Source organism: Ipomoea triloba, chromosome 12, assembly GCF_003576645.1.
Source record: "Ipomoea triloba cultivar NCNSP0323 chromosome 12, ASM357664v1".
Taxonomy (NCBI): domain Eukaryota; kingdom Viridiplantae; phylum Streptophyta; class Magnoliopsida; order Solanales; family Convolvulaceae; genus Ipomoea; species Ipomoea triloba.
Window position 1 is genome coordinate 11,117,378 of NC_044927.1, and position 24,685 is coordinate 11,142,062.

Below are 24,685 nucleotides of genomic sequence, written 5' to 3' on the forward strand. Positions count from 1 at the left end.
GATTGGTGCACTTCTATCCGTTTGTTGTGGAGTTCTGACGTGGCATCCACTTCCGGTTGTTCTATGTTCCATAATATTCTTTCGGCACCTCCTTAATTTTGACTTAACATTTTTAATAAAGCTGCAATTATAGCTGCAAACGAGTCAAGTTGTGATGGTGAACTCTCGTCCACTAAGATTGGTAATTGATTTCCTCAAAGTTGGATGGTAGGTTCTCTAATTGTACATTGAAAGACCCTTGAGCGAACTATTTAGGGTGTGTTTGGAAACTCAGAAATAATTTTTGGGAAAATCATTTTCCTCTTTTGCCAAACACTGAAAATCTGGAAAATGATTTCTGGTCTTTAAGTTGGGGGTGTTACACATAGACTACTTGGGTACTGGCTATTTTGTCTCATTCTCATGATGCCAAGTCCCAAACTTGTTTTGTTTTGTTTTGTTTTACCCTCATTGTTCTATAGGAGGACAATAAAGCAACAAATGATAAATAGGTATGTTAAGGAATTTTTGACAGAGCATATATGTTAGGCGTTAGTCGGTTTGGCCGAGTTCAGCCCCTACTCGATTCGAAACGTGGCAATGTGGCTTACCATGGAGGGACGTGGTTAAATAGTTAATGTTCATCTACTTATTAACAATTGATTTAAGTAAGATATGACAACCAGATAGCCAAAAAACTGCGTAGTTAAGCGTGTTTGACTTACCCAAATGATGGGTGATCCTTGGGAAGTAAGCATAGTGCAGCGTTGAGATCCATCAATATATAACATCGAAATTCAATGCACGTGAGCTCTAGAAGAGTCACGAGATTATTATATAAAATGTTTACTCTAGTGACAATCTTGAAGATTATACCATATTCATTTTCTACACTTATCTCGGTGTTGGTCCCAAGGGGATGGGGTACAAGTCTAGACGGGGGGGTGAATAGACTTGTATAAGATTTTGCAAATCTTTTTCGACCTCTCGTGTGTATTGGACTTAGGATGTTTAGGTCCGATACCTCACAAGATGAAGACAAAGTTTTATGCGCAGCGGAAAAGTTATCCCCTTTTTAATTAGCACGAGTTTTAGTTAGTTCGAGAGATGTGATTATATGCAGTGCAGATCGAGAGATAGTTAGCGAGAAATAAAGGCAGAAAGTAAATGCGAGAGATTTTTATGTGGTTCGGCCAACCCGCCTACGTCCACTCTTCTTCTAGAAACTCCCTAGAAGGATTGCACTAAAACTTCCCTGTTTAGTACAATATCGAGCGCTTGAGCTTTGATCACGAAGCCCGCCTCAAGCCTCAGGTTTTTCGCCCCGCTTCTTGTTACTCCACCTCTCGAGCACTTGAGCTTTGATCACCAAGCCCGCCTCAAGCCTCAGGATCTTCACAAGACAGCTCCCAGGTTACTCCGCCTCTTCTTGCCTTCTCCAAAGCAAGGTTGTTCCGGTTGTCACAGGTTGTGTGTAACAATCTCCAATCTGACCAAAAGCTTTCGTTGAATGATCTTCCTTGTAGAGCAACTTTGGTCACCTTCTAGATTTGTTGTAGTTAAAGCTTTGTAACTCTCTCAAACACTAAAATGTGTTTTCTCGCAGTTGTGAATATCAAGGATGATATTCCAAATTAAGCACTTGCACTTTGAACGTTTGAATTAGACACCTCTTATGATAGCTTAAAATTCTCGAACCTCTTTTCTGACTTGTGTCTTCACGTCCTTATATATGAGAGTTGAGGAATAATTCCGTTGGAGGGAAAATTATTCCGTTTGAAATCTGTCTCCCATGCCGATCATGGGACTTGCATATTTTTAGCATGTTTCATGGAGTGGTGGTCTAGTAACTTGAGCCTTTTGTCTTGTAGTGTATATCCCATATTCCACTATCTTGAGTCCATGCTCTACTTACTCCTTTTGGCAACAATTACTCTTTTTATATTCCCATTGCTCCTCGTTTTAGGGAATATTACTCTTTTTATATTCCCATTGCTCCTCGTTTTAGGGAATAAGACCGACCTTGGATTCCCATTGCTCCTCGTTTTAGGGAATAAGACCGACCTTGGATTGGTGCACATTCTATCCGTTTGTTGTGGAGTTCTGACGTGGCATCCACTTCCGGTTGTTCTATGTTCCATAATATTCTTTCGGCACCTCCTTAATATTTTATCTCCATGATATTCTTCTTCTCCAAACTTAAATTACTTCATCCATGCATGTTAATCTGCCATTCAGTTCTTTGGAGAAATATCAGTTCATCGAGACCAAACATGATGTCTCGTTTACTTGATGTCTCGATCCTATGTCTCGAACTGGATTGATGTCTTGAGAGATTCCATCTCTCGAACTCTGCTTATGTCTCGAGACTTAGTTAATGTCTCGCAGACCCTTATTCCTCCAGTAATGTCTCGTGCCTTCTTCTGATCTATCTATAAGCTTACAACACGAAACTTCTAAGATGTTCAAACAAGTTTACCCTAAGCTTAAATATTTCCCGAGTTGAGCTCAATTACCCAGTTGTATTTTCGCTCTTAGTTTACTTGTCGAACTTACAAGTATTTCCTATCTATCGAGACTTAAGGGATTGTGGATTACATTTGGTATCATCAAAACTTATTACAATATGTTCCTAACACTCGGAACAATATTTTTATTAGAGTTAATACCACAAATGGTCCTCTGACTATTGGGGTAGTACTCCTTTTAGTACTCGACTTTCAATTCGACCACAAATGGTCCTCTGACTTTCATTTTTGACCACAAATAGTCCTTTTGTTAAAATTTCTGTTAAATAGGTGTTAAATCTAAGGGTATTATCGTCAAATTGATATATATAATGTTCATAAAATAAAAATGTTTATAATTTTTCACCAACAAGTATAATTGAAACAATTAACAAATATAAATACTCATAAATAAAAAGACAATACACTTTATTCTCGTAATTATGCGTACAAAATTAAGATTTAATATTAGAGTTATCTATTTTAATTTAACCAACTGACTAAAATGGAAGATTTTTTTTAAAAAATCTTGCTTTCATCATTTTCATGGTTGTTCATACATGGTCGATTAATAATTTTCACTTTTCATTAATCGATCAAACATTTTGTTTGGGACATAACTGAAAGCTGCTACCGTTGAATTAATATAATTAATCAAGTACAAATTGCGAACATTAATCATGGATTTTTATTTAATTTGTTCATTTATATAAGTTCTCACGTCCATTTTATTTTTATATTTATTAACTTAATGTTTATTAATGTTTGAAATTAATTATGTTGTCATATAATTCTAAAAAAGAATAATCATAATAATATTAATCAATTTGACGATATTATCCCTAGATTTAACACCTATTTAACAGAAATTTTAACNTTATATTCCCATTGCTCCTCGTTTTAGGGAATAAGACCGACCTTGGATTGGTGCACATTCTATCCGTTTGTTGTGGAGTTCTGACGTGGCATCCACTTCCGGTTGTTCTATGTTCCATAATATTCTTTCGGCACCTCCTTAATATTTTATCTCCATGATATTCTTCTTCTCCAAACTTAAATTACTTCATCCATGCATGTTAATCTGCCATTCAGTTCTTTGGAGAAATATCAGTTCATCGAGACCAAACATGATGTCTCGTTTACTTGATGTCTCGATCCTATGTCTCGAACTGGATTGATGTCTTGAGAGATTCCATCTCTCGAACTCTGCTTATGTCTCGAGACTTAGTTAATGTCTCGCAGACCCTTATTCCTCCAGTAATGTCTCGTGCCTTCTTCTGATCTATCTATAAGCTTACAACACGAAACTTCTAAGATGTTCAAACAAGTTTACCCTAAGCTTAAATATTTCCCGAGTTGAGCTCAATTACCCAGTTGTATTTTCGCTCTTAGTTTACTTGTCGAACTTACAAGTATTTCCTATCTATCGAGACTTAAGGGATTGTGGATTACATTTGGTATCATCAAAACTTATTACAATATGTTCCTAACACTCGGAACAATATTTTTATTAGAGTTAATACCACAAATGGTCCTCTGACTATTGGGGTAGTACTCCTTTTAGTACTCGACTTTCAATTCGACCACAAATGGTCCTCTGACTTTCATTTTTGACCACAAATAGTCCTTTTGTTAAAATTTCTGTTAAATAGGTGTTAAATCTAAGGGTATTATCGTCAAATTGATATATATAATGTTCATAAAATAAAAATGTTTATAATTTTTCACCAACAAGTATAATTGAAACAATTAACAAATATAAATACTCATAAATAAAAAGACAATACACTTTATTCTCGTAATTATGCGTACAAAATTAAGATTTAATATTAGAGTTATCTATTTTAATTTAACCAACTGACTAAAATGGAAGATTTTTTTTAAAAAATCTTGCTTTCATCATTTTCATGGTTGTTCATACATGGTCGATTAATAATTTTCACTTTTCATTAATCGATCAAACATTTTGTTTGGGACATAACTGAAAGCTGCTACCGTTGAATTAATATAATTAATCAAGTACAAATTGCGAACATTAATCATGGATTTTTATTTAATTTGTTCATTTATATAAGTTCTCACGTCCATTTTATTTTTATATTTATTAACTTAATGTTTATTAATGTTTGAAATTAATTATGTTGTCATATAATTCTAAAAAAGAATAATCATAATAATATTAATCAATTTGACGATATTATCCCTAGATTTAACACCTATTTAACAGAAATTTTAACAGAGGACTATTTATGGTCAAAAATGAAAGTCAGAGGACCATTTGTGGTCGAATTGAAAGTCGATGACTAAAAGAAATACTACCCCAATAATCAGAGGACCATTTGTGGTATTAACTCTTTTTATTATATTAGAACGTGTAGACATTAAAGATTGTTATCTTCAGGGGGAGTGACATTTACTTGAATCAATTTTAAAGATTGGAGTTGAATAATCCTGAAGATTGGGTCCTGAAGACCAACATTTATACTCTTTTTTCCTTTGAGTTTTGATATAATTTTCTTAATTAAAGGTTTTTAACGAGGCAAATACATATCATGTACTATTTTCCTCACTAAGTTTTGTCCACTAGTTTTTTCCTGTGAGTTTTATTTTTAATGAGGCATGTTTATGATATAATAATGTAAAAAGGGAAAAGTTGCAAATAAATATTTAAATAGACGAATCCCAAAATCTTGAAGATTATACACGAAAGTTTTATGATTGATTATCGTGAAGATTATGCCAGGAAAGCTTATGATTGTACTTTTTTTTTTTCCCACTGCGTTTTCTTAACCTAAGATTTTTGATGAGGCAACCCCGGTTATCTTTTCCCTTGACTAGGTTTTTCTCACAAGAGTGTTTTAAATATTTTTTATAAATGACCATTATTTTAGTTTTAACTTCCTTGATTGGATACAACTTTACTTCATGTTGAATACATATATGTATAGACAGTTATCTAATGTGAAAGCAGTTGTAGGAGTTCCTGAATTGATCTTGTTCTTCTCTTCTTAATTGTTTTGCAACGATCAATTTAGTTCCTAATTTTTAATTTGGTCAAATTGACCCTCCAATTGCTTTAAATTTTGTCAATTAAGTCCCTTAGCCACTATTCTATCAGTCAACCGTTGGTTACCAAAACAATGGCTAGCAAATTTAATTGACGAAATTTAAAACAATTGGAGGACCAATTCGACCAAATTTAAAAAAATTAAAGACTAAATTGACAATTGCAAAATAGTTGAGGGACCAAAACAATAATTTTCCTTTATTTTTAATTTGACGGTATAAAAAAAGTATTAATACTCAAATAATTAAATAAATATAAAAAGGTTTTACTCAATCCTAATATATTTGAATTATTTTGAATTACCTAACCTCAACAATATCACTTAAAATTTTTAAAGGATTTCTTTATACATTTCAAAAGAAGTACAAGAGAGCCAATGACATTGTGATCTAGTGACAGTGACACATGATGACTCTTCCAAATGAGAGATCATGAGTTCAAACCCCAATGAGAGTAGTATTAACTCTTTGTATTTTACTAGGTTGAGAAAATAGTTATGAACAGAAAAAAAAAAAATTACAAGAGATAAAATTTGAACATTAGTCAATAAGTTAACAGAAGAATGTTCTAACTAAAAAGTTGTGCCTAACAACTAACAAGTGCCAAAAATCGCATCATTTTTTTTTAAAAAAAAAATCCATATTTGAAAAAAATACACATGAATAGATCAAGAAGCCACTGACATGCATCATTTACACAGTTTATTCATTCAACGTTACACTTATTTATAGAAATGCCACCGCCAAGTCTCCATCCATTCATTTTGTGATCAATGAGAAACCGAGTTCAAATAGTTCTAAATGTATTCAAATATAAGTTCGGAAATGGTTAAAAAGACAATTACCCTATCCCATATCTAAAACACTAACCTTTCTAACACACATCTGATGTGAGAATTACTACACTTGCATCACATGAAAAGTTCACCCAACCCATAATTTGATGCCCTCAACAAGAAGACCCCATCATCACTTGGACTCCAATGAATATCATTCCCAAACTCACAAGATATTATACTTATAGCATGCTTGATTCACAGAATAGGTCTAGAATACAACACTTTCAAGAATAGTACACTCACAAGGGTGTGAGTACACCATTTTCCTTGCTAAGAATGTTTTCCTAGCAAGTAGCAACCACTATTGTTCCATGTGCATTCATAGCCATATTAGATATTAAAAACAAACATGAGCCAATATTCAAATCCATTAGATTAAGATTTCATATTTGTACAAGTTGAAATAGCTATCCAACCAAGAATATGGCTCTGCAAATTAACTAAATTAAATATTGGCAAGTTCTTGGCTTGCTAAGGTCATAGATTTACCATACCAACACAACTTCCTATGTTTGACCTAGTGTTATAGACAGAGCCAATCCTAACCTATGTTTTCGAGAATTTTTTATTATGACAAAAATATAGAGGCTTGATGATAATTAGATCAATAACTTCCATTGTGATATGACAACAGTACATAATCAATTCAATCAATAAGACCTTATCATTTGCAGCAGTTAAGAGTGTTATCCAAGTGTATTTACCTGATTTTAAACTTCAATTTTAATTTGGCAGGACTTGTGACTCAAATGTAGTATAGATTTGCTATTCAGTAGACCATGTTTAGGAGATAGAAGCGTCTATATATTACTGTACAGAATTTGTTGAATATACACCCGTTTTTGCATAATTTAATCCTCACCTTAAGCAGATGACTTGCAAGCAATAGCAGAATATGGTTCATTCACCAACTTCAACAAATGGAATTCCCCTGCCATCAATTCGAGACAGTTAGTAAAGCATTTTCTCACACAAAAATATATTTAAGCATAATTAAACAGGCACAATTTATTAATTTCTGAAGATAAGTATGATCACTTGCATAATATACCAAATTGTCAGCATTAAGCATGTCTGACAACTCCACTTTTTTTCTTTTGTCCCTTCGATTTAAATTAACAAGTATATTGAAGAAATATGACTAAGCATCGTAAATCAAAGGAATAAGGCAGAGTTAGGACAGTAAGATAAATGGCTAAGTGTTTAGATGTAGACAATATGCAATCACCATAAATGAGCTATGTTCTCTACAGGGCTTCAATGAGATTAAATCAACTCAAACACTTTCAATGTTTTGGAATGCTTGTAGAGATTGTTATGTAGATTTGACTCATACATTTCAGGTTCAACCCCAATCTCAATTTGCTTCAAGTTAGACCCAAGGAAAAACTGTATATATCCGGACTCAAATTAAATGCTCCTTCAATACAAGGTTATCAAGGCCCCTCAATATTATGACATTTTATTGATTAAAGTTCTCACCACTCCTCGATGACAAGGATGGAATCAAAGTGTTATTCTAGGATTTGCAATCTGATATAATTAATTCCATTTGACCTACTGTCCTTAAAAATGGTCTAATAGCTCATAGGAAATGAAGAAAGCAGATGTCCTAAGGTAAGCTTAGACTGAGCAATTCAAGGTAGAATCACATTTCTAACCCAAATTCAATTTGTATCAATTTATAGGTAATGTGCACACGTTTATTGCTCGAAATGATGAGTACGGTGATACAGTTATTACAATTTACAATTTTTAAGGGACTAATACACCTCAACTCAATACTGAGTCAATGAATAATATAATATAATCACAATTTTTCTACATCAACTCAAAAAGGAAACTAATACATAAACCCCTTAATCAAGAAGCCTAAAAAACCCTCAAAGGGACAAATACACCTCAAACTCAAAAATGTATGAACTGGGGATTGATCCCTTAAGCTTAAGTCAGGGTTGCCTCCCAATAGCCAACAGGTGAATATCTCTCCCTCTCTCTCATTTATATATGTACACACACACAGACACATATATTACAAAACATAGGCCATTCTGAAGAATTCAAGTTAAATCCTTAACTTGTAATAGTCTAATTCTGAAATTTGAGCTCAAGAATCAAACTTCAATAAAATCAAGTTTTAACGTTTTGTGTTGGGATTGATTCATTTTAGCCTTTGTTCTCAGTTATCAACATATATTTTGTGCAACAGTACATTTCTTCCAAAGCAATGCTAGGCCTACAATGTGCTAAGGCAAGCAATTCAAGTATTAACAGATAGAGAAAAGAGCAACAAATTTCTTACCAGCCTCCATGTCTTGAGAAGTAATCATTATCAAGTGATATAGCAAGTGCAACAGCTACTGCTCGCTCAGAGAGGGTTAGTGGACGAACTACATCTAACTCTTGGATCTACATTGGAGAGTAAAAAACATAGTTTAGAAGAAGAATAAAAACAATAAACTTACTAACCTATGAATCTTCATAAGATGGTTTACCCCTCCAACCGGAGCAATACTGGAATCAGCTTTACCAAATTGGATCACATACTGGCCAGCATCAGTAAAAATCTGCAATATACAGATTATAAGGAACAGGTATTCATACTTTTTTATTTCTTTAGAGAGTATAAGGAACAGGTATTCATACTTTTTTATTTCTTTAGAGAGGGTTGAGTAGGAACTAGGAAGTCAAGTTAAAGTACTGTAAAGCATGCAACTAAGAAATGTATGTTAATTATTATATAGACGATCATAAGAGATGTTTCTTCATAGTTAAACGAAGCAAATGTGAAGCTTTTACATGTTAGTACCAGTATAAGGAACAGGTATTCATACTTTTTTATTTCTTTAGAGAGGGTTGAGTAGGAACTAGGAAGTCAAGTTAAAGTACTGTAAAGCATGCAACTAAGAAATGTATGTTAATTATTATATAGACGATCATAAGAGATGTTTCTTCATAGTTAAACGAAGCAAATGTGAAGCTTTTACATGTTAGTACCAGTTCTCATACCTTGGTGGCTGTGGAGGAAAAACCATCAACCACCAAGTCAAGGCTCAAGAATGATAAAGAGAAAGCTATTTATGTATCTGTTATAAAAACAGAAAAATAAAATAAAATGATGATGGTGTTGAAGCAACACATTTTGAGAATGAACACATTAAACAAATACATATTTGAAAGGTTTCAACCAAAGCCATTTAGGGATAAAACATAAATAAATACATAACAGGAGAAGTCAATATTCAAATTTGCTAAATGAAGTAAACCACTAAAACTAAAGACTAACCTCAAAACCAAATCCCCTCCAGTCACGATCTATCTGAGCCAGCACTTTCCCATCAATGTCCTTTAATGTAAAAGTCCAGTTCCAAAAGCCAGGATTCTCAACCACAGCAAATTGCTCATTACTGCAACACAATAGAAAATCTTTTCATTATTTGGATAAGTTTGATGAAATGAGCCATATCAATTAATTAAAATTAGCTGGAGTCAACATCCAGGAAGTGAAAAACAAGCACAATGCAACTAAAAGTGTAAACTTTTCTTTTTCATGCCCATGATGCTTAAATCCTGAAATATGGTCCTGTCACAAATTTGAAATAGATCACCAGATTTGGCATTTGCATTAACATTGTCTAAATAAGTTGAAAGAGATTAGCATTAGAATTTTGCTACACTGAATTTTGTAATTCAATACTATTGTTAAGCACCAGAACCATTAATATTATGCATATTGTGAGGCCCGAAAAAAATCACTACTTGGGCAAAAATCTATGAATCAAGAGTTATCTAATGGTGTGCTTGCATTAAAAGTTGAAATATCTCAGAAAAAGTTACAGATCTGCAGTCCATATTTGTTTCAGACCATCTTGACTCCACTTAAGAGACAAATTGCACTTTTCTATGCTTTAGAGTGATCTTCCAGCACTAACAGGAAAAAATCAAATAAGACAGTATGATCTTCCAGCACTAACAGGAAAAAATCAAATAAGACAGTAAAAAACTGATCTTCCCTCTCATAGCATATAGCTTGATATCCTATAAAGAACTATGCTAAATATATTCCTTAAAAAAGAACATAAAAGATGTGGATTTAAACTTTTACCAGTTACTCTGCATAATTATTATTGCTTAATAAATCACATCTTCTATATTAAACATCAATCAACAGTGTAATGCAGAAATTCATGTGCATGCCTTGTCCTTTGATCAAGGTATATCCAAATAATTTTCCCTTAAATTCAGTAAACTTAATTAAACTTTAAAACATTAATTTAAGCAGCAAAAACTGGTGCATTTCACTATTTCACCATTTGTACTTTTGTAGTTTCATAAAACTTATGATTATGGACTGCAATTATAGTTTATGACTTATATGATCTAAAATATGTTATGCAATCCATAGTTCATATTTGTTGACAAGTGCTAAAAGTCAATTATTTAATTCATAATCCCAATATCTGAATAAATAAGCTTTATCAAACAGTTCTATGGCAAAGAGGAAATCATTCATAAACGTCTTCTGCAGATTAAGTGCCTGCTTAATTGCAAAGTCTATGACTGGTAACTCATAGGAGGCTATCACTGATGAAAGATATCAATCAATTCTGAGCGTGACAGCTAAAGTTCAATTCCAGGAAATGTTGGTTTCAGATAATCACATCCAGAGAAAAAGATATTACCCCAAATACAGATCATAAATTCTTCTCCAGAGATGCCATCTTCTGTGGACTACTCCTATTTCCTGAAAGCAGATATCTAGTGACATAAAACTACTTATTTACAACACTATCAAGAAAATGTTGATGAGTGTAGGAGATAGAACAAAGCCATTTTTACTAAGGAGCGCAAATAACATACTTTTCCATTTATCTCAGCATAAATTGAGCTGTTGATCCACCAAAAGGGCCTTCGTACCTGATTGTAACCAGAATGCAAGGTAAATCACACAAGTCAAGCATTTAGATATATAGATACTTGTAATGTGTGCATGAAACACCCTAAAATAGAAGCACATTACAGTACCTAATAGTTCAAATATGTAGAAAAAGGTACTTGAAATTCTTACCCTGAAAAGCTCATTACCCAGACCATCAGTTATAAAAGCCACAAAAGGTCGTCTTAGGCGAAGCAACTGCAAAGTAGCAAAATAATCAATTCTTTTAAAGAGAAGATTCAAAACAGTAAAGCACTGTGCTGATAAAAAAAATGCAGTATTCTTAGTTGCCCAGTTTGGCATCACAAGAGAAAAGTACTAGGAGTAGTCAAGGATATGATGCAGTTCTGATGCGGGTGGGGACATGGATATGATGCAGGAAGGCAACAATATTTTCATCAATTATTCATTAGATGTTTTAGTAAGATTAAAATTGCTTAATAGTTAGTTGTCTTAGTCTTTTAGGTGTTCTAATTTGATTCAATTAGAAGCCTTTGTCTTAACTTGAAGTGATTATTAGTTATTCGAGTCTTGTATTTTCCCTATTATAAAAAGGGAAAATTCATTGGATTAATGGGAAGCAGAATCCCAAAAGGGGACTAAGGGAAGTTTAAGGTCTCAAGCAAACCCAACCTTGACGTGTAGCAAAACACTTCTTCATTCATTCTACTGCCCGTGACATAGACTGTGACATTTGGTTCCGTTGCCTGCATCATGGGCAGCTCACTTTCGAACAATTCGGAATTCAAAGCTCTCAAAGAACCAATATTTGAATGAGTTGATGGGGGCTAGGGGCATGGATATAATGCAAGAAGGCAACAATATTTTCATCAATTATTTATTAGATGTTCTAGTAAAATTAAAATTGCTTAAAAGTTAGTTGTCTTAGTTTTTTAGGTGTTCCTATTATTTGATTCAATTAGTAGTCTGTCTTAACAGTTATCTAGTCTTAAAGTGATTATTAGTTATTGGAGTCTTGTATTTTCCCTATTATAAAAAAGGGAGAATTCATTGGATTAATGGCAAGCAGAATTTTAAATCCCAAAAGGGGAGGGACTAAGGGGGTTTTGAATCTCAAGCAAACCCAGCCTTGAAGTGTGGCAAAACACGTCTTCCTATTCCTTCTCCTGCCCCTGACGTAGACCACATTTCATTTGGTTCTGTTGCCGATGTCATGGGCACTTTTGGACATCCGGAACTCAAAGCTCTTAAAGAGTCAGTGAATGAGTAATCAGTAATGAAAGAGTACTGCATAAGACTCTTAGAATTAGGTGAAGATGACAACAAACTAAAGCAGTCGATAAGTAAATTCCTCATAGGCCAAGACAAAACACCAAATATCAATACACCAACTTCCTCAAAAATTCAGCAAGCAAAGGGTGATGTTATTTCACTCAGGATGGATGATTCATCCTCCACAATTATTGATCACCCATATTTTGAGATAGCGTCAATGCAAGCCAGTGTTTTGGCTGATCAACCTCATGTGGGTGATAATTCAACATGGAGGGTTACTGATTTTCCAAAAACTAACGATGTGTCCTTTCCAAAAATTGTCCAGCGCACGGAGCGGTTATTTCACCACTCCACCACCGCATCTCATTCCATGGTTCTGCTATATGCTACTGGTCAGGATTGGGCTACAAATAACTCACTCAAAGAACGCCTAGGATTTGGGTCCATCTCATCACCGTTGTTGGCTCATCAAATGATCCTTCACAAGCTAAATGTGGCTTTACCATCTGCAATTCTTTCAGTGATCCCATTTGATTATGGGAAGTGTTAGCTACATAATACAAGAGGTTACCAGTCTTCAAGCTTGAGGACAAAGCCTGATGCCTTGGAGGGGTGTAATGACGCGGGCTGGGTACATGCATATGATGCAAGAAGGCAACAATATGTTTATCAACTATTTATTAGATATTTTAGTTAGATTAGAATTGCTTAATAGTTGGTTGTCTTAGTTGTTTAGGCGTTCTAGTTATTTGATTCAATTAGAAGTCTTTGTCTTAATTAGTTATCTAGTCTTAAAGTGATTATTAGTTATTGGAGTCTTCTATTTTCCCTATTATAAAAAGGGAGAATTCATTGGATCAATGACAAGCAGGATTTTTAAATCCCAAAAGGAGAGTAGGAGACTAAAGAAGTTTTGGGTCTCAACTCTCAAGCAAACCCAACCTTGAAGTGAGGCTTTCACACTTCTTCCTAATTTCCTATACCTTCTTCTGCCCATGACATAGACCATAACAAATTCCTTCCAATCAAGTATTTCTTTTAAGAAATAATAAGATGACTTTAAAATACTTTGATACAACTCTAGCGCAATGGAGCATAGAAATCATAAAAGTTGGCATATAAAAAATGTCTATTTGTTGCTTAGTTGCCACTATGTAGTCCTTTTTCTCCATAAGATAAAATTCAACAAGCATTTTGATGTATTTAAATTCATTTCTCAAATAACAATAAAATATGGAGTTGATAAAAAGGCAAGAACTGTGAGAACTTAATAAAAAAGAAGATAAATGCTGTGAACTAGTGAGTCATGGGGTAACTTGAGTCAATCTCAAAATTCACATTTTGTAGAAAAAAGGAGCCACTCTCCTATGTATCTCTCATGTTAGGCTACTACTTGATTAACAGAAATAACTTCTGACTTAATGGGGGTCAGTGGATCTCAGCCACCCACAAGATCTTTGAAGTCATTTCTTATCAGTAAGCTTGGATAGTTGGACAAAATAAAGCTCGTGGCAACTGGCAAGTAGTAACTAGCTATAAAATATATTTCTCGTTGTAAGGAAAGAATAAAACCTCCAACTTGAACAAATAAAGAATAAAACCTACAATTTGAACAAAAGCAACATGTATGGACTTTATAGAGAGAACCAAAAATAAATTATACCTGTCTTGCAAGCACATTACTCTTTTCACGGATATAACCTGCAGGCTGAAAAGACAATTCCAGAGTAGGAAAGTACATTGATATGAAAGGCATTTTGTCTAAACAAAAACCAATGCATCGAAGCAACAAAATGATAATAATGTACATACCGATTGTGGGTAGCATACATCTACAATAGCATATCGGTTTTCCTGCAATTAAGAGGCATACAATGATTACATCCTCTTCAGACCAAATATCAATATGACGCAGGAGAATACAAGTTGGAGAAGGACAAAGTCAGCCTTGTAGAAGCTGGAAAGCATAGGACTTTGAGAAAGTAAAGAAGTGGTATGACTATAATGCGAAATAACTTGCCAAAGACCTTATAGTCAAGTGGCATTATCCTATGACTTTAGGTAGGAGGTCATAGTATCAATAACCAGCCCCATAATTTGCCAACAAAATGACTATACAATAAAGTGCCTCAATCATTTATACTTTTCAGGAGGAATTGGTGAACTTACAAATACCTTCGTGGAAGCTAGCCAAACCTGAATGTAAATTTGATTGCAGATAAAAGGGTTCATCTAATGTTGATTTAAAGGGAGGAGGATTTTCTATGAAAATTATACATGAGGGGAGACTTAGATCAGATGCATTGGAACTTAATATTTGAAATCTACAGATAGACATTGATAGGAAATGCATATACTATATGGGTTCTGCACTTCTTTGATCAAAGTTATATACAATTTATATTTTATACATAACTTGATTGGTAGAACCATCAAATCATCAATGTACCTTGAGAAAGTATCTTTTAAAGATTTGAAGGGCTTACAGTTAGAGTTATCCCATTCTCCTCTCCTTTCCATATTGCAACGTAGTCATCATCAAAATGATGAGCAGGGAGCATATAGAAGCTCTAATAATATGAAGCTTTGGTATGAAAATAGGATTTCAACAATAATTATTTTTAAAAACACAATATAGCCAGAAACTCAGCAAAGTAACACATGTTCCCTTCCTTTTGTCGATGTGTCTTTGATTTGAAATTCTTTATCAAATAAGATAATAACATTAACCAAAGCATGCTAAGAGTTTTCAAGTCCAAAATTAGAGAAATCTTTCCTATAAACCAAATAATCTAAGATACTCAAGGAAATTCAATCAATTAATTTTAGAACTTACTTGCTCAAAGCCAAGAACAAGATTTGCCCATTCTATATCTCTAGTAATCAGCAAGTTGGATCTAGCAAGAAGAGGAGCAACCATAGCCTGAAAGAAGAAAAAGGGAAAGGTAGGTCATTTCCAAAGAATTTCAAGTAATAAAATGCAGGATGCTTAAAATTATTTAGTTAGTGCATTGATACCATGTTCTGTATAACTGAACTCCCATCATGGATGGAGTGCTTAAACACTTGGCTTAAAATCTTTAACTATCAATCACCAGATTCCCACATTCATATCTCAAGACTTCAAAACTATCATCACCAACCTATTCCTCCCAAGGGCTTCCTACTAAGTACTATCAACAACTGCTTCATATATTTTTATGATTAAACATCCATAACCAAAAGTAATATCAAGTTTCTCTGCCACCCCTATAAGTGCATAAAAAAAGGTGAAGTTTGAAAAGATTGAGGACAGAAAAGTTTCATCAATAAAAAGACCAAGAATCAAAGATTATAAGTGAAAGGAAATAATTCTATGAGAAGCATGTTTAGACTTTACATTGCAGAAGAAATCATAGAACGATCCATAATTTTCAAAGTGAATATTACAGACCAAACAGCCCTACTTACACTGTTCAGAAAGCATATAGTAAATAAGAGACAAAACATGACCTAATACAAAGCACTTAAGAAATACATTTAAATTGAAGAAAGAAGTCCAAGGTTTGTTATGTTTCTACTCATCTAATTATAACAATCTAAAGTGTACCAAACATATAAAATCTGATTACAGGATGACAGCTTTGTTCTTTTTAAATCCAGGGAGAGAGGAGACAAGGTAACCTTACCTCCTCAGGTGATGAAGGTTGCAGAATACCCGTCACAGATTGGCTAGGCGGTGGTTGTCTAAGATTTGGCTTTGCTTCTTGAAAGGATTTTTCCTCTGCAGCAGAAGCACCAGATAAATGTCTTCCGGGTGGAAATTTGGAAAAGAATTGGCTATAAGACCCCGATTCACCATCGTTCAAAGATTTATGACTTCTTGGTCTTCGTTTTACACCAGACTGCTTCATCTTTCTATCTGCGACCCAAAGCTGTACAAAAAAATCTCTGCTCAAATAAGGATCATTTTTTGCACCCTGGCCAAATTGACGAGATACTATCATTGGAGGATGCTGCAGGCCTTGGATATTTCTCACAACAGAACCAGACAGCTTAACCATTGATAGCAAGTTTCTTCCAGAGTTCAACGATTTGGAAAGATATATGTTTCTTGGATCAGTTTGAGAAGGCAACATTGATGATGCATACCCTCTATGCAGTTTCAAACAAAAGAAAGGATTCTCTTCAACAACCAGAATACCATTCATTTGCTTGTTAGCCATCAAACATTGTGATGACCTGTATTTTCTGGCTAAACAACGCACATGCTGCCTCCAGCTCATTTGAGAAAACTGTTATAAGACACATACAATTCCATAATTAATTGAGGTAGAATATAGCAACATTCAAAACAAACTCAGAACCCAAAATGTTCGCATAAGCCATTGAAGATAATGTCATTAAACACTTTCTGCACAGCAAGATGGAAGCAGATAATGTTCAAATTATCATGGATTTTATGACCTGAATATTGCATCAGTTTGCAAGCATATACAGATGCAGAATACTTAACATACACACACACAAGCACATAAATATACATCTAAAAATACAATGGATTGCCATCGAAGCCAATGGAGTGCCAGTCCTTCTATACTGATGATAGCCGTTGGAACCTTCAAATCATCATGGGTGCAATGAATGGCAAAGAATTGATCTGCCCGAGCCAACCATCCTGCTGGATCTGTGCCATCAAATGTTGGAATCTCTAATCTGTTAGACTGTAGCGGATGATTGACCGAAGGAACCTATTATAATGGTACCGGTGTGAAGTTGATAGTGTCTGAAGAACTTCCACCAGGAACAGCCACCGGAGAGACACTAGATTCTGCAGAACGTTTCCCATGCAATGAAAACAGCAGTTCAGACATCTTGGCAAGTGTACCTTCTATACTATCCATACGGATATTCATGTCAAAACGCAACGATTCGATTTTGGCATGCATTTCTTCCTGGTTATTCTCTAACGATTCAACACGAGAGTTCATTCGTGTATTGGTCATTATCCGGCAGGTCGGACCAATTTGTTAGAGAAAACAACAAGGAGGTAATTTTTATTGACTGGAAACTTAAAAAAAAAAAAAAAAAAAAAAAAAAAATAGAAACAGGAAGTCACAAGACTTTGCCCAAAAAGAGTTTTAGGCTCTTGCCCAGCTACTAAAGCTTAAAGACTAAGGATAAAGATGGGATGATTTACTATCATCTAGAGGTTCTAATTTATAGTGCCAAGTGTGAATATGTAGGAGAATAATATATGTTTGTATATTTCTCTGTATCTAGAACTGTACAGACTACCACTACTTATACAAAATAGAGGAAACCCTAATGGGCTTATCTATAAACGGGCTTAGGGTTTAACACTCCCCCTCAAGCTGGAGAGTATAGATCATATGCTCCAAGCTTGTTACAAATATGCCCAACTCTAGGAGCTCTAAGAGACTTTGTTAGGATATCAGCCAACTGATCTGCAGAGTTGACAAAGCTAGTCTTGATACTCCCAGACACAATTTTCTCCCTGATAAAGTGGCAGTCAACCTCAATATGTTTGGTCCTCTCATGAAAAACTGGATTTGAGGCAATATGAAGAGCTGCTTGGTTGTCACATATTAATGTCATTTGAGCGACCTGACCACACTGTAACTCTTGAAGTAAATGCTTCAGCCATATCAACTCACACGTGACAAGAGCCATAGCACGGTATTCAGCTTCAGCACTGGATCTGGCAACAACATCTTGTTTCTTACTCTTCCAAGATATAAGATTACCACCAATAAGTACACAGTAACCTGAGGTAGATCGTCTGTCAAAAGGACAACCAGCCCAGTCTGCATCAGAATATCCCACAACTTGAGCATGTCCTCTATCTTCATACAGCAAACCTTGCCCTGGGGCTCTTTCGATGTACCTCAGAACCCGAACAGCAGCATCCCAATGAGTATCACACGGACTTTCAAGAAACTGGCTTAATACACTGACAGCAAAGGAAATATCTGGTCGAGTGATTGTGAGATAATTCAATTTCCCGATTAGTCTCCTGTATCTCTCTCGATCAGGCAATGGCTCCCCCTGTCCTGGTAGAAGTTTGACATTTGGATCCATTGGATTATCCACAGGTCTACAATCCAACAAACCAGTTTCTTCTAGAATATCCAAGGCATACTTCCTTTGAGAGATAACTATACCACTGTGAGACTGAGCTACTTCAATACCAAGGAAATATTTCAGCTTGCCCAAGTCCTTAGTCTGGAATCGACTGAAGAGATATTCTTTCAGCTTGGATATGCCTTCTTGATCACTTCCTGTAATAACAATGTCATCTACATACACAATAAGATATATGCATTTCCCACTAGAGTGACGATAGAACACAGAATGATCAACTTCACTCCGAACCATACCAAACTCACACACCACTGAGCTAAATCTCCCAAACCAAGCTCGTGGAGACTGTTTTAAACCATACAAAGAGCGGCGAAGCTTACAAACCATGCCAGAAGACTCCCCCTGAGCAACAAACCCAGGTGGTTGCATGCCAGAAGACTCCCCCTGAGCAACAAACCCAGGTGGTTGCTCCATATAAACTTCCTCTTTAAGGTCGCCATGGAGGAAAGCATTCTTGTAAACTTCCTCTTTAAGGTCGCCATGGAGGAAAGCATTCTTGATATCCAACTGGTGTAGGTCCCAATGGTTAATAGCAGCCAGAGACAACAACAAGCAGACTGATGCAATTTTAGCTACAGGAGAAAAAGTATCAGTATAATCCAAACCAAAAATCTGGGTGTAGCCTTTAGCCACCAGCCTTGCTTTAAGGCGATCAATCTTACCATCAGGACCCACCTTCACAGTATAAATCCATCTACACCCAACAACAGTCTTACCCACAGGGAGAGGGACCAACTCCCATGTGCCACTGGACTGGAGAGCCTCCATTTCTGTCAACATGGCTTGACACCAACCTGGATCCGAGAGAGCCTCACTAGTAGTCTTGGGTATAGGCACAGAAGACAGATGAGAAAGGAAGGCATAGTATGGGGAAGACACACGATGATAGCTTAAGAAAGTATATATAGGATGAGGATTACGAGTAGAACGTGTACCTCTACGAAGATCAGTGGATGCCTCAGTGGGATCAGTGACAGACTCCAGTGGAAGTGGTAGAACCGCAACAGGAGGATCAGATGGCCCGGGTGAGTCAACAGGAGTCTCAGCAGGTGTAGTGCGAGGACGGCGATGATAAACCTGAAGGGGGGGTTTAGGAGCAGCTGGAGGATTAGGTGGAGGATCAGTACTTCGGGCAGCTGGAGGATCAGCTGGAGGAAGGTAAGGAATATGAAGAACTTCTCGACCGGTGTCTTTTGGAGAAGGCTGGAAGAAAGGGGATGACTCAATAAAGGTGACATCGGCAGACACAAAGTGCCGTTTGAGGGACGGAAAAAACACACACTTAACAGCTTTAGGATCCATCTTTGACCGCCCTGGTGTCATGTCATGGACAAAACAAACACACCCAAAAACCCGAGGAGGAAGAGGAAAAAGATCAGCAGAAGGATATACAATGGAATATGGGGTAAGGTTGTTTAAAACAGAGGATGGCATGCGATTGATCAAATAACATGCAGTAAGAATAGCATCAGCTCAAAAATGAGAGGGAACATGATAGTGCAATATCATAGTACGAGCAATTTCTACCAGATGCCTATTTTTCCTCTCAGCAACCCCGTTCTGCTGAGGTGTGTAAACACAGGACTTTTGGTGTAACATACCCCGAGACTGCATAAAGGTTTGGAAAGGAGCAGATAGATACTCTTTGGCATTGTCACTACGTAAGACACGGATGGGAGTACCAAATTGGGTTTGTATTTCATTGCAGAAATTCCGAAAGATATTAAACAACTCAGAACGATTTCTCATTAGAAAAACCCAAGTACATCGTGAATAATCATCAATAAAGGTTACAAAATAATGGAAACCTAAGGTAGAATTGACTCGATAAGGACCCCAAACATCCGTATGCACTAAATCAAAGAGGGACACAGCCCGATTATTGACTCTTCTTGGAAAAGACTTACGGGATTGCTTTCCAAGATGACACGACTCGCAATCTAAAGACTCAACAGAGATACCTGGAACCATCCGTTGAAGTTTGGATAGGCTCGGATGACCAAGACGACTATGGATAAGCAAAGGTGAATCTGTGGATGCACTGGCAGCAACACCCCCTCGCATGTAATAGAGACCCTGCGACTCAAGCCCTGTGCCAATCACCTTCCCCGTACTGCAATCCTGCACAACAACTGAATCAGCAGAAAAGGTTATAGAGCAGTTAAGAGTACGGGTGATTTTACTCACCGAAATAAGGTTGAAAGGACTATTGGGCACATATAACACAGACTCTAAAGGGAGAGAGGGAATAGGTGAAGCCTGGCCAATACCCACAGCTGGAGTTTGATGACCATTTGCTAAAGTAATCATGGGTAAATCTTTAGAGTGAGAAACATTAGACATAAGCGAGACATTACCAGAAATATGATCTGAGGCACCTGAATCCAGTATCCAAGTATTAGGAGTACTGGAATGAGAGAGACAAACAAGTGGGGAGGTACCATGATTGGAGGAAGGTGTGGTAGTAACCTTTCGGGAGGCTTTAAAACGGAGGTACTCTTCATATTCATTTGGGGCGAAACTACTGTGAGCCTGAGCCTCTGAACCAGTGGTCTGCACCATATTGACAGAACAAATATGCAAAATAATATGCAAAACAGATCTGAAACAATGCAAATAACACACTGATCTGAAACAGGACCAAACTCCAAACAACCTTCAAACACACTGGAAGTGTGACAATATATATATTAAGTCCCAAACTTCAAATAACCTCCAAACACACTCAAACACACTCCAAACAACACTGTTTTGAGGCTCGTCGGAAAATCACGGCGGCGACTGGCGGCGGCCGGCGACGGTGACCGGCGACGGCAGTCGGAGAAACAACCGGTACTGGCTGGTTCGTTTCTTCAAGGCGATTCCAATGGTGGTGACGGCGACTCGATCGGACACCGGAGGAAGGAGTTATGGCCAAAAAACCTCCTAGGTTTCCGACAACGGTGGCGGCGCGTGTGGCGGCAGATGACGGCCGGGTTTGGAGCAGATTACTTGTGACGGCGTTCCTGAGGGTCCTGTGGTGTTAGATTGGAGAAAACACCACGAGGCGAGGATGGAACGCGAAACGGCGGTGATCTGCTTGTTTTCCGGCGAGGCGCGGCGACTGCTACGGCGGCGGCGGTGGGGATAGGTTCCTAGGGTTTAGGTTCTGATACCATGTGAATATGTAGGAGAATAATATATGTTTGTATATTTCTCTGTATCTAGAACTGTACAGACTACCACTACTTATACAAAATAGAGGAAACCCTAATGGGCTTATCTATAAACGGGCTTAGGGTTTAACACCAAGAAATAAATAATTATAGAAAAGGAGTTATTGTTGATATGATTGTGCATTTGATTATATTCTTGTCAAATCCCTTGAGTTAAGCCTTTCCTTATGTATTCTGAATTTCTGATTTGCCTGATTTTCATCATTCCTTTTTCTGAGTAAACTATCCATTCTTTATTGGTGTGTAACAATATCACAATGACACTTATATGTGACAACCAAGCTGCTCTACACATCGCCTCAAATCCAGTTTATCATGAGAGGACCAAATACATCGAGGTTGATTGCCATTTCATCAGGGAGAAGATTATGTCGGGAAGTATTAAACCAGCTTTGTCAATTCTGCAGATCAGTTAGCTGATATCTTGACAAAATCCCTTAGAGCTCCTAGATTGGGTATATTTGTAATAAGCTTGGAGCATATGATTTATACTCTCCAGGCTTGAGGGGGAGTGTTATGACATATAGGTAGATGTGTAGGTCTGTTAGTTGGAGTTAGAATGCTAGGTGTATAGGTTAGAATGTTAGTTAGAGTAAGAATAGCAGATGAAGAAGTGTGTATTAACATGTGTAGTGTGTGTATAAATAGGGTAATATACACAGAGATTAAGTGTGAAGAAATCTTCCATTTCTAGAAATACATTTCACTCTCTTCACTCTCTCATCACTTAGCTTTTATTTCACAATACCGAATAGTAATTGGGTTGAATTTTAGTCAAATACCCAATTTAAAAGGTTGGGTTTAATTGGGTTGCAAGGGAAGTTGATTGTAGTTAAAGGTCAAGAGACACTAAGTAGTCCAAACCGAGAAATGACCTAGTCAACATTTGGTCAAGTACTTTACGATCAGCACAATCACTCACAGTATAATGATTAGTTTACCGCACGGTTAGCAAGAAGAATATTTTCAAGGTTTCAACATACCTAGGTACATATTCCAATGAGTATTTTCTTGATATGCCAAGACAAAAAGGATGCTGATTTAAGGAACTGAAAGTCAAGCAATGGCTGAAAAATCCTGACAAAAGCAACCTAATACACAACCATTGGTCATTACATGTTAGACAAAGACTACCCATTTGAATTTTGTTTCCCTCTAACAGATAAATTCAAAGGATTCTATAAATACCTCCATCCAAGGTTGAACGAGGTGTTGGTCATTTAGAGAGAAAATATACGAGTACTAAATTGCATTCAAGTGTTATCAAACTAACATTGAGAGATAGAACTGCAATCAATTCCAGATCAAGAAAAAAATTGGCAAATTCAAAGACAACTCAACTCCAAGTCTACACAAGTTGGAGAATAACAATTCTTTGTGTTCAATCTTCCCAATTCTACTCAAAGAAGTAGAAAGAAGATGACTAACAAGTTGTAGCTTGTGAAAACTCTGAGGCTTGTGGTTGGCTTTGTGATCAAAGCACAAGTCCTCTCCACGTGTATTAAGAGTGTAATACTAGTGAAACCTCCTAAGAGTTTTAGGAGAAGAGTGGATTAGGTCAAATTGGCTTAACAACTATAAAACTTCACATCTCTCATTACTTTCTGCACTTACATCGTTGCTTACTTTTTCCATCTACAAACTCAATCTTTAACAAGATTAAAACCTGCCATAATTCTTAAAAGGGGTTAAGACAAATTTTCCATTGTGTTTTATGCTAGTCATGTATGCCATAGGAGTAGAGCTGTCGATGCGGGCTGGCGGGGCGGGGCTGCCAAAGCCTGTCTTTCTGGTGAGGGCCTAAGGAGGGCCAGCCTGCCCCACCCCCCTAGGCCCGCAGGGATGGGCGGGGCCCTCCAATTTGGTTTTTTTTTTACATATGTTAATTGTTAATCCACTTATCCATCACTTAACTAATAAATGTAAAAACAACTACTCAAATATTGAAATATAGTCTAATACAATACACTGCAGTAATATACTATAAATATGTAATGCTAATATAAATACTATTATACTAATTCAGTCTGGAAAAAAATACACTGGAAACCACAGTATTCCGTTTCATCACAGTAAATCAGTAATATACTTATATACTGATATACAAATTAAAAAAAAAAAATTTAAATTGAAGGTAAGAAAATTAATATACCTGCGAGGAGTGCGTCAGTCCGAGCTGCGAGCAGTGCGACGATGGGAATGGTTGCCGGAGACCGGAGTGACTGCGTCGCTGGGAGTGGTTGCCGGAGATCGGAGTGGCTGCGTCTCGGTCTCACTGAGTCGCTGGGATTCCTGGGCGAGGGGCTGGCTCGCAGCGTCTCGGGTTCTCCGTTCTCGGCGACTCGGCGAGTGGCTATGCCGGATCACGGATGGGAGACGATGATCGAAGACGAGTAGATGACGAAGAGTGGCTGCGTTGGCTGAGGTCCTGAGGAGTGAAACTGACAAACTGTGAAAGCGAAAGTGAGTTAGAGCATCCGTTGGGGTTTTTTTCCTAGTTTTTTGCCAGGGACCAACATCGAATCTCCTATCTTACTCAATTTTCCTTTTTTTTTTTGAAAACTTACTCAATTTTCCATTAATTTTAAATTGAGTTAATACCTAATATAGTCAATTTAGTCCTAAGTGACTTTTTGTACTCTAATTAGTCCTTGACTTTAATATTTTTACACACTTTAGTCCTATGTTAATAATTCTGTTTATTAGCGGTTAATAAGGTTAACATTGTAATTTCATTTGTCTTTTATTTTTTAATCAAATCAA

The 24,685-nt window shown here is 36.4% G+C and overlaps 1 protein-coding gene across 4 annotated transcripts; it reads right to left on the reverse strand.

Annotated features, from left to right (window-relative positions):
- Positions 1 to 6,980: 6,980 nt before the first annotated feature.
- LOC115999213 (altered inheritance rate of mitochondria protein 25-like) lies at positions 6,981 to 24,437 on the reverse strand. Of its 4 annotated transcripts, none has more exons than XM_031239024.1 (13): positions 24,075 to 24,437; positions 19,643 to 20,828; positions 16,232 to 16,837; positions 15,400 to 15,486; positions 14,376 to 14,417; positions 14,227 to 14,271; positions 11,460 to 11,525; positions 11,252 to 11,308; positions 11,074 to 11,135; positions 9,678 to 9,798; positions 8,887 to 8,958; positions 8,694 to 8,800; positions 6,981 to 7,322 (listed from the first exon to the last, which is right to left on the reverse strand). In XM_031239024.1, exons 2-13 carry the CDS (start codon positions 19,943 to 19,945, stop codon positions 7,292 to 7,294), a joined length of 1,599 nt encoding a protein of 532 aa, XP_031094884.1. In that variant the 5' UTR covers positions 19,946 to 20,828; positions 24,075 to 24,437; the 3' UTR covers positions 6,981 to 7,291. The 4 variants fall into 4 exon arrangements, with proteins under 4 accessions (XP_031094884.1, XP_031094883.1, XP_031094886.1 ...); XM_031239023.1 differs by having other exon boundaries at positions 19,643 to 20,839; XM_031239026.1 differs by having other exon boundaries at positions 6,991 to 7,322; positions 20,669 to 20,839; positions 24,075 to 24,434.
- Positions 24,438 to 24,685: the final 248 nt, after the last annotated feature.